General features: G+C 23.8%; 2 protein-coding genes across 2 annotated transcripts, besides 8 other annotated features; both read left to right on the top strand.

Annotated features, from left to right (window-relative positions):
* Positions 1 to 132: part of a repeat region (Identified by RepeatMasker using a combination of RepBase library and repeat library created with RepeatScout) that runs on past the window's edge.
* Positions 133 to 159: a repeat region (Identified by RepeatMasker using a combination of RepBase library and repeat library created with RepeatScout).
* An 811-nt stretch (positions 160 to 970) lies between these two features.
* Positions 971 to 1,213, top strand: UA08_09260 (hypothetical protein; the record flags this gene model as incomplete). The annotated part of the gene is made up of 1 exon (XM_020265214.1): positions 971 to 1,213. The coding sequence occupies one exon, from the start codon at positions 971 to 973 to the stop codon at positions 1,211 to 1,213; it is 243 nt and encodes an 80-aa protein (XP_020115566.1).
* A 1,194-nt stretch (positions 1,214 to 2,407) lies between these two features.
* UA08_09259 (hypothetical protein) lies at positions 2,408 to 2,895 on the top strand (the record flags this gene model as incomplete). Its single annotated transcript, XM_020265203.1, has 3 exons — positions 2,408 to 2,422; positions 2,472 to 2,552; positions 2,599 to 2,895. 3 exons carry the CDS (start codon positions 2,408 to 2,410, stop codon positions 2,893 to 2,895), a joined length of 393 nt encoding a protein of 130 aa, XP_020115564.1.
* A 230-nt stretch (positions 2,896 to 3,125) lies between these two features.
* Positions 3,126 to 3,581: a repeat region (Identified by RepeatMasker using a combination of RepBase library and repeat library created with RepeatScout).
* Positions 3,562 to 3,659: a repeat region (Identified by RepeatMasker using a combination of RepBase library and repeat library created with RepeatScout).
* Positions 3,639 to 4,738: a repeat region (Identified by RepeatMasker using a combination of RepBase library and repeat library created with RepeatScout).
* Positions 4,732 to 7,091: a repeat region (Identified by RepeatMasker using a combination of RepBase library and repeat library created with RepeatScout).
* Positions 7,085 to 7,873: a repeat region (Identified by RepeatMasker using a combination of RepBase library and repeat library created with RepeatScout).
* Positions 7,874 to 8,678: a repeat region (Identified by RepeatMasker using a combination of RepBase library and repeat library created with RepeatScout).
* Positions 8,679 to 11,379: the final 2,701 nt, after the last annotated feature.

Genomic DNA, 11,379 nt, shown 5'->3' with positions numbered 1-11,379 from the left:
TTTATTATTAACAAGTCTGAATTATATTTAATCTTATTAATAGATTACTTTTATAAACCTCTATATGGTTCAATCATTGTATCGTACCTCGACACAGCCAGTGACAACTAGGGTGGATCCAGGCGCGTGACACACACAAAGTTAGTAGTTTAGGCTATAAAACTATTCTATTAATTTATTTCTTATATAATCATTATCTATATTATATTTTTATATACACTCTTTATATTCTTTATTTCTATCTTAATCTATATTTTAGCTAGCTTCTAAGATTTCTTAAATAGCTTAAGGAGTAAATATCGCCTTTAACTTAGCAATAGTAAATACTTTGAGAGAGATTAATAATAAGGAAAAAAATTATGGGGGAAGAGAGAGTAGAAATATGAATAGGGATCTCTTTATAGCTATATAACCTAGGATTTTAGTATCCTAGGATGCTGAAACCTAGGTCTTATCTATATAGCCACAATCTATCAGGGAACTAGCTATTGGTATAATAATATATATTAGTGAAGAGAACCAATAGAGACTCATTATTAGGTTATATCTATATGCTTTTAGTGTGGGTTGACTCCACTCCTGGATAGTGTGCTTATAGATTCGCGGCCATATGCATGAGCTCAGATAACGGGGCAACGAGCTTATCTTATACCTTCCAAGGCAGAGTCCTGAAGAAGCGGAGAATGCCTCATGGCCAAAGAGTTGCCATACTGGCGTCTGGATGCAACACAGATACGAGCTTTCCGGCAGAGGTTCTCATGTATTAGCTGTTCTTACCATGTCACATGAACAGTGTCGTGGCGTCCAGCGATATTTCAGCTGGGCCGCGGAGCCAAGGCATGTGAGCCTATAAGCAGGGTCGCTTCTAGGTCCGTGGTCGCACGGATGTGAGTATATAAAGCCCTGGAACGCTGGATTCCCTAGTTTGCAAAATTTTCTCCAATCGTATGCTTACGGCACTCCCTTTAGCATGACGAGCCTTCAGCTCTCTTCTCCAGCTGGGAATGTCCCAGATCGTGCTCCTGAAGTTAATCAGACCTCTTCTCGCGAAGCTGCAACCCAGAGTATTGTGGACTCTCCTCTGTCTACCATTCCTTTCGACGAGACCCCACTGACAATCGAAATCAGTGATGATGAGGACAGTCTTAATGGTTTCACAAGTACGATTTTGAAATACAGGTCCGCGCGATTATATCTATCGCTGGTACTATGATTTAAATTGAATATACGATCACTATATTACTCACCCTATATGAACTGAGAGAGGAGACTCCTGTAGATTTAATATTGAGTGTAGTCTTTCCTACGCCTATTCTACTCGGTATAAACAATCACCAAGATATTCAACAAAAGTTGGCCGTAATAAACGGGCAATTCTAGGAAGTATGATTCACCCAACACAACCCACCACGTTGTTTCACAGCATACATAATTTCTATGTGATAGAATAAAAATAAGACTATGATCAACGGCTGCAGCACAGTATGGTCATAGTACGGGCTGTGATATGGCTGCGACTCTAGTTGGACTTTTGCGAAAGGTAGCTTTTATTTTACCCAAGTATTATTATAGTGATAAGACCGAAATTTAGTAAAATATAGATTAGATACAAACATATAGTCCATTTAGCATTCAAGAGCGTAATTATCACCTCAATTTCTTCATATGATGCCCATGCACAATATCTTTCGATTTCTTCAGCATGTTCGACGCCGTGTTTCGACATCCTTATTATGCTTTTTGATAGCTGACTGGCTTTGTGAAGGATCTAATTCACCGCTTTCAGTATTTGGCCCTTCACGATAATTTTTTAGGCTGTAGTATTTCTCCTTTGTCTCGTTTGTATTAGTCTTGATTGATACAGGCGAAGCGGTTTCTGGAAAAATATCAGTGCAAAGCCAAGTATAGCGCAACTACATGCCTAGTGGAGCAAACTAACTTTTCTGGTTCTTATCTTGTTCGGTAGTATTTTTGTCTTCGATGAGGTCATCATGTGAACTTGAATTAACTTCATCTTTGCTGTATCCCTCAGACACGGCGTAATGGCGAATAGTTGCAGTTATACGATTTGCAGCACATATAGCGGAAGTGGGGTGAAAGCGTATTCTTCTTGAATACACTTTCCACACAAAGAAGTGTCGTGTGGTCTGCATCTGCGATTTGAAAAACTGTTGGAGTCCGTAGTTGAAGCTTGAACAATTGCACAAAAACCACGCCCTAGTAATCAGACCATTTCGGTATATAATACACCTTCCAACCCGAGCAGCGAGATTCAAGTCGCCACATTCAACCAATGACGCCGTTGTTACGTCATCGCTTTAGAGCCATCTTTGGCCTTTGTGAACAATTGCGAACGTAAACTGACCAACTTGTTCTGCTCGCAACAGAACTTGGCTTGAGAACAACAATGGAGAAACCTGATGTAAAAGAGAATTCCTTTCCGAAGTGAAATAGACTGATAATTTCTGTAGCTACCATCCGAAACTGCGAAACGCATTTCGCAAGTGTATGGAAAAGCGCCTGGCGGAGTTGCTTATCATCACAAGTCCCAGGTGAGCCAGCCGTGCTATCTTGAATGAATTTAAATGACAAAACAAGGAGCGAAAATACTTCGACTCTGGAGATTTCGCACTTACTGCAACTGGTAAGGCGACTGATAATGGCGTTCTAAACACTGGTGAAATTCATCCACGCCGCGAAAGTATTTCACGTCCTCATGCCTCGGTTCCCAGGAACAGTAATGTCCAGGAGGACGCCAATGAGAACCTTCAAGACCGAAAGAGTGATGATTTCGTGATGACGAAAAGCCCTTTACATCAGCATACTGATCAGCAGAGCAAGAAGACCGCGAGTTTCAAGTCTCAGGAAAATATCGAACAGATTCGGACTGATTGAATCGAGATGTTTATGCCTTCGCTGCACATTGATCAATAACATGAAACGCTGTCATTTTCCTAAAAAGTGTATTGCCACGGCAGGTTCGCTGCTGCTGTTTTTGTTTCTTCAGTAATGCATCTTCTGTCATGGGCGTGTGGCTTGATTTTTCGTTCCATCACATTAGATGGTAAAATGCATCCATAAATTACATAGGTGATTCGACCAACTGCGTCTTAAGAACCCAGACTTGTGACAATGCAATGCCAAATCTATTTGGTCGCTAAACACGAAGAGACTAAACTGGAGAGAAGAGAAGAAAAAGATAATTACCAGCCCTCTTCTTTCTACTTAATACTTCCTTCTACTTTAAATACCTATAGGCTATTTTTATTGTATACTAATATCTAGTAATTTAAATTTCTAGAAGATTTTAATAATATAGAATACTAGCTAGCAAAAGCTATTTACTCTTTTTAATATTATATAAATCCTCTAGTAATCTATAGCATAAATTAAAATATAAAATAATCTTTATAAAGTATATTTAGTCCTATATCTTCTCTATATATAATTTATTTATAGAAGGTGGCTTATAAGTATTTCTATAATAACTATATATTATTAAGCTAAATCATATTAAGCTATTATATTACCCTTTATTTTAAGTAATATTTATTTTAAATATTAAGTATAATAATAATCTAGGTTTTTCTAAGTAAAAATTATAAAATATTTTTATAATATTTAATATATTCTTAAAATTTCCTTAGTTAATCTACTATTATAAAGACTATATTAAAATCATATTTATCCTCTAAGTAAGATATAAAATCTATTAATATATACTACTATAATCAAATAGATATAAATAATAGCTTTAATAATTTTAGTAGTAAGTTTTTATATATATTTATCCTCTTATATATAAGATAATTATTAATATATTACTTAAGATTCTAATTCTATATCTTTTAATAATATTTATTCTCTTAATAACTTCTTTATCTTATTCTTTCTAGAATTAATAATAACAGATTATTAATATATCTTATCTAGTAATTATACTCTAAAATCTTTCTTATCTAACATATAAAGTTGTCCTTTAAATATTAATTAATTATTAATTAAATCCTAATTAGATCTAAGATTCCTAGTCATCTTATAATATTTTATAACCTTCTAACTCTTCTAATTACTCTTTAGGATTCTAACAACAATATATAGTATATTATCTATAATAATTAAAATTTCTAACTTAGATTCTATTTTTTATATATAATCCTAATCTTAAAATTCCTTCATAATCTAAGGGTTAGGTTAGCTAAGAAATAACAATAAGGAATCCTTTTCCTTAGATTATTAATTATCCTTTATATATTAGATTGAAACATTAGCTCTCTTATTTAAAGGTTTAGATCAATATTTAATATAAAAAATATACTTAGAAAAGATTTCTAATTATTATACTTATCTATTATTAAGCTTTTTTATTATCATAAAATATTCTAAGGCTTAATGATTAGTAAGAATTTAGATAAATTTATTTCTAGTTAATTCTTAAAGCTCAGCTCACCATATTTCTAAGACTTATACTATTATTAGCATTTCTTAGTTATAAATATCATATTTAGCTTATATAAAATCTATTATTTTAGAAAAATAAGCTATTAAATATCACTTATTATTAATATATTATTAAAATAATACTACTATAATAATTTCCTCTAAGGCGTTAGTTTCTAATTATATTTTTAAATCATACTAGTAATACTTAAGAATTAAGACTAATATCAATTTTTTCTTAAATTCCTAGAATACTACTCTATAAATATTACTCTATACAAAAAGTATTCCTGTCGGAAACTTCGGTTGGATTACCGTCGAGTATAGCTAGGATAGCTATTAATGGGCGAAGTTAATAGGCTTCTAAGGTTGAAAGGTTAGGTAAGATGAAAGAAATAAAGATAAGACTTCTAAATATTCTAATTAATAGAAGATTGTATATTTAAGTTATTATAGTTAATTTAAAATGATAGAAGAAAACTAAATATAAAATAAAAGAGTATCTTTATATAATTTTCTTTTATTATAGCTAATATAGTTATTGCTCTATTTATTTTATTCTTATAAATATAATTAATATAATTATAGCTTTATTAGCTCTATTATTTTAATCTTAATAGTTATAGATAATTCTTTATTTTATTATATATTAATTTCTCTTATCTATTAGTTATAATATTCTAATTTTCTGATAATCTTCTTCTCTAAAGACTAGCATCTTAATAGTTTAATAAATAATGCATATCTTTTAGATATATAGGAAACTAATTCTAACTTTTAATTTCTATAATATATAATTCTATAATTTTATACTAACTATATCTTTAAAGTAAAATATTAATAAGAATAATCTTATATTATATATTAAGTAGTTTAGTATAAAATTATCTTTATCTTATCTTTATTACTCTTTTTTAAATAAAATTTATATAAAGTTAGAAATATTATTATATTATAGTAAATATATAAAAAATAATTATTATAAATATATTCTAATAATTTCTTTTAATCTTATATAGAAGAAACTTTTTTATACTTAAGAATATCTAGAAAAGAATAATAATAAAATAAATATTAAAATTAAAGTCTTTCTAATAAAATATACTTATTTTAATAAATAATAAAAGTTATTATAAAAACATGCTAGTTAATTTATCCAGTCTAATATTAAGGATATTAAAGAGTTGGAATAATTAGAAAAAATAAAAAAAAAGATGAAAGTAAAATAAGTAAGAAAATAATAAGAGACTAAAAAACTTTTTATTATTATATTTACTTTGTAAAATAATAATTTTATTTTTTATATTAATTTTAATCTTTCTATTTTTCTTAATTATATTTCTATCTTTATTTTTAAATCTTTTTAAGATAATTTAAATATCTAATAAATTCTTATATATCTTTTTCAGATCTATATCTTTTCTATTTTATAAAATAGTAGATTTGTTCTTTCTTTAATTTATATTATAGTATTTTTTTAACTTTATACTCTTTATTATCTGCTGCTTTATCTTTATTTATTAAATTAGTAGTTAATTCTAATAATAAAATATAAAATATTAGATATATTTATATTCTTATTAATAGCTAGAGTCTAATCTTAATATTTATTATAAAAAATAAACTCTCTTCTTCTTTTTAAGTACTAGCGCGTTCTCATAGTTTTTATTATAATATCTTTCTATTCTCATTTCTACTTATTTAATATCTTTTAATAAATTACTATGCATTAATTATATATATATTACTTAAATATTTACTTTATTTAATATTTTTTTTATTTAATATTTTCCCAACTTATCCTTAGAATTCTTTCTAAATTAATGAAATATAATACTTATCTTATTAATATATTTATAATATTATTTATTATAAATTAAATAAATGATAATAACTTTATTTAATTATCTTAATTCTAATCTAAATAATATCTTAGATATTATTTAATTATTTAAATCATTCTTTTAGTCTAACTATTAATCTGTTAATAATATATTATTAATAGATTATATTTTATTCTATAGTTTTTTATGATTGTTTATTAAAATTTAAATATAAATAGTTTATCTTAGTTAGATATGATTTCGCTTAATAATCTAAATATTATAAATACTTCTTATAATATTAATATTATATATTGTTGTACTATTAAACTTTTTAGTGTTGATTTTAAGATAATATATTTTATAAACTTATTTATAATAATAATAGCTTCAGTATATATGATTTCTAAAATAGGATTTTTTAACTCTAGTAAACTTTATATAAAATCTATTATAATTTTTTATCATATTTTTATTAGTGTTTCTAGAATCTGTATTCTTCTATATGGTTAGTAATTAATTGGTTTATTATAATTATAACTGTTATATTTCTTAATATAATCTTTAACCAATTTCTTTATTCTTAGAAAGTAGTATATTTATTATATCTTTTTTATTATTTAGTCGATTCTATAATATCCTTCAATTAGTAAATCATAATTTATTTGAATAACTTCTATAATTATTAAAAATAGTACTAATATTGATCTTCTTTAAACAGTTAATCTATTCTTAATTACTACTTCATTATTATATAGTATTATCTATAATATTTTATTGTTTCTGGTAGCTTCTATCATTTTTTTGTAAAAACCCTTGCTCTATCATTAGTTTGTGTTGAACCAAAGGATAGTTTAGGGTTACGGCTAACAAAGTTCTCGGGAGCTAGAATACATATAATTAGCTCTGTTCATAGTTTAGGGAAAATTAGTATTATAATTTATTTTTATTTAAAGCTCTTTTATAGTTATTATTTTCTAGATTTTTTTATATTAATATATTTTTTCTCTCTTTATAAATATTTTACTCTTATAATCTAACTAGATCTTTTATATTAATAAAAAAATTTAACTTTTTATTTTATCTTTATATTCTTACTTAATAATAAGTAATTCTTTATATTAAGTATAGCTTATATTATATTTATTATAGTCTTTCCTAACACCTTTTTTAAAAATATTATATTAGATAATCCTAGTAATAGAATATTAAATAGCATTCCTAATATTATAGTATTATTAATAATTTAGATAAAGTAATTTAGCCTTTTAATAGTATTACTAAGATTTATAATCTTTCTACTAGTTTTAGCTTTTTTTATTATATAAAATACTATTACTATTATTCTTATAATACTAGTTATATATAATAATATTATAATTAGAAATATAGATAAAGAAAGTCTTAAAAATTAATATTTTAATATTATATCTATTTTTAGACTTTATTTTAAGAAAAAGAATAGATCTAGTATTTTACTATTATTTTAATTTATTTAATTATACTACTTACTATCTTTTTATATCCTCACCTATTATATATATATATCTATATATTAATACATTTAAATATTAAGCTTTATCCTTTTTTACTATTACTAATTATCTACTTGTCAGAGAATCAGAACGTCACAGCCAATGGATCAGGTTAGTCACTACGGGACTAATGTACATCGGAACAAAGGATTACCTGCGAAGCCTTAGGGTTAGGGTAATAGAGCTAGCAGAGCTGTTGCTATATTAACTATATTAGATAGAATAGAGTGAACAGAGCTATTGTTATATTAGTTATAATAAAGAAAAGCTATATAAGGATGCTTATTTATTATATATTTAGTTTTCTTCTATTATCTTGAATTAACTATAATAATTTAAGTATATAATCTTCTATTAATTAGAATATTTATAGCCTTATTTTTATTTCTTTTATCTATTAAGATTTTTTAATCTTAGAAGTCTATTAACTTTATTTATTGATAGCTATTCTAGTTATACTTAATAATAATTAAATTAAAGTTTCTGATAATTTAAGACTCTTAATTAAAAAAGAAGTTTTAAGAATAAATAATAATAGTATCTTAAATCTTAATTCTAGTAATCTTAAGTCTTAATTTATAAATTATTAATATTAGTAATAAGAATATTATAATTATTAATAATAGAGATATAGCAGTATTATTATAACATATTAAAGAACTAAAATAAACTATAATTAATAATAAAAAAAAATTAAATTAAGCATCTTAAGAAATTAAGATTAAAATAATAATTTTATTTAAAAGAGAATATAGAATTCTTAAAATATATCTTATTTAAATATAACTCTATTTTATATATAATAGTGAATAAATTATAAATAAGTCTAATAAAGTACTAGCAGTATTAAATTTTCTTAATAAAGAGATTATAAAGTGGTAAATTGTAATTTTGCTGGGTTGATGTATTTGGAAAAAGTTTAAGAGAGTGTATTAATGTGGGTGATAAACAAACCCTAGGAATGAGGCCAAATTGGGTTTAATGGTATCTTAGACCTAGTAAAAATAAGTGTTATATATTTACTATAAGTACAGCTAATTACTGTAGGGTTCTATATATTAAGGTTTAATAAAGATTAATTGCTAGAGAAATACTATAAGCTTAATTAATATCTTTATCTTAATTTATATAATATTAGCCTAATAATTAAGATCTTAAAAGAAATAACTGATATATTTATAGCTGGCATTATTAATGATAAAAAATTACTATGATATGAAAGACTATTAAGATATTATAGTCTAGATATAGACTAGTGTTATTATATTTTATTAATTATCTATTTTAAATATAAATTAGAGCCTAGAATCTACTTAAAAAACTTTTTTATTAAATTTTTAATTATAATTAATAATTTAATTATAAGCTAAACTAAATTAGGTTTAATATAAGATAGTATTAATTTCTATAAGATTTTTTTCTTATTTTTCTTTTTTTCTTTCTTTATCTCTTGACTTAATTATTTTTTATTTTGATATCTTTTATAGTATTTATCTAATTATTATGTATCTATCCTTAGTTAAAAGCTCTTAATTTAATAAAGAGAATAAGCCTACTTTTATTATTATAAAGAATAAATAGTATAAGATATATTATTAAATATTATTATATTGGATTTAATTATAAGTAAGCTTAAATTAATAATATATTAATTAATATTATATATCTTTTAATTTTTTTAATTCTTATATTTAGCTCTTATATTAGTAATCATAATTCTAGATAAAGACTTAGGATTAATTATTTATATTTTAATTTATATATTAAGATAAGCTATCTTTAATTAATATAAAATAAGATAATATCTTATTTAACTTAATATTAGTAAATACTAATTGTTGGTTGTTTAATTTATTTAGTTAATTAATAATTATATCTTTATTTAGCATTATTAAAGTAGTAATAATAAGATAAAAGTTTAAAAATAATAATTAAATATTTAATTTCATAGAGAGTAAAACCCTTAATTATAATATAATAGATACTTTTATTGTATAAACCACAGCTAAAGTCTTAGATAGATATTATAATATATTCTATAAAATTAATAACTTTATAATTAGACTTATAGAAGTCAGTAAAAAGATTCTTTTAGAATTAAAAAATAAGAAATAATAGAAATAACATAAATTAGATAATATATAGAAAAAATTATTAAAAATTAAGAGGAAATATTAATTAGATTAGACATAAAAGACTAATAACTATATAAGTAAAGTGATAGTGGTATAGGGTATTATTAGCTTATATCTAATTAATAAGAATATCTTAAAAAATAAGGCCATATATTATAATATATTAATAATTATTTATTTAATATAAGAAAATACATGATATTATTTTAATTATATACTATATAATTATTATATAAACTATTAATGTAATTAATTATTTAGTATAATTATTAGTATTATTAATACTAAAAGTGTATAAGATCTAATCTAGGAAAATACTTAGCTATTAGTACTAAACAGTAATAAATTATAGTATTTAAATAATATAATTAGGAAAATATATAATTTTAATTAATATAGATTGCTTATTATTTATACTTATATTAGAGTATAGCTGATAGATTCCTCTATTATTATATTATTATATAATAAAGAATTAAGATATATAGAAACTATTAATAAAGTTATTAAAGCTAATACCCTTAAATTAGACTATATAGATTTAGGCTTATTATAATAATCTAACTATAGAAGAAATAGACAAGTTATATTCTTATTTAATAGATCTAAACGCACTATGATTGAGTATAATAATAATAATTTTATTAATAATATCAATATAGATGGAGTTAGAGGTAATAATATCTAGTTTAATTATAAGCTAATATATAATAATCTTAAGTCTTATTTAACTGCAAATTCTAAGCCTTTTATCCTAGAGTATATAGGTAATAATAATATTTTAATAGTTAATTCTATAAATTCTGAGTATGATAAGTTAGATGCTTCTAAACTTTCTATCTTAAAATATATAGATAATAATAATACTCTAATAATTAATTCTATAAATCCTAAGTATGATAAGTTAAATACTTTTAGGCCCTCTATCTTAAAGTATATAAGTAATAATAATATTTTAATAGTTAATTCTATAAACCCTAAGTGTGATAAATTAGATGCTTCTAGGCCCCTTGTTCTAGAGTATATAAATAATAATAATATTCTAATAGTTAAATCTATAAACCCTAAGTATAATAAGTTGGGTGCTTTTAGGCCCTCTATCTTAGAGTATATAGGTAATAATAATACTTTAATAGTTAAATCTATGAACTCTAAGTATAATAAGTTAGATGCTCTTAAATCTTTTATTTTAAAGTATATAAATAATAATAATATTTTAATGGTTAAATCTGTAAATCTTAAGTATAATAAATTAGATATTTTTAAGTCTCCTGCTTTAAAACATCTTAAAAATAGATTAACCTATAATATAGTATAAGATTATAAAGGAGATAATTTTATTTTTAAGGCTAATATTGTCTACTAGTTATTAGATATACTTTAAAGTAAGAAATAAAGAGAAGGATTATAACTTATACTAATTTCTAATATATAATTTATACTAAC

This window comes from Talaromyces atroroseus (assembly GCF_001907595.1).
Source record: "Talaromyces atroroseus strain IBT 11181 chromosome Unknown scaffold_20, whole genome shotgun sequence".
NCBI lineage: Eukaryota > Fungi > Ascomycota > Eurotiomycetes > Eurotiales > Trichocomaceae > Talaromyces > Talaromyces atroroseus.
Note: the sequence above shows the minus strand (reverse complement) of the source record. Positions and strands in the feature narration are given on the sequence as shown.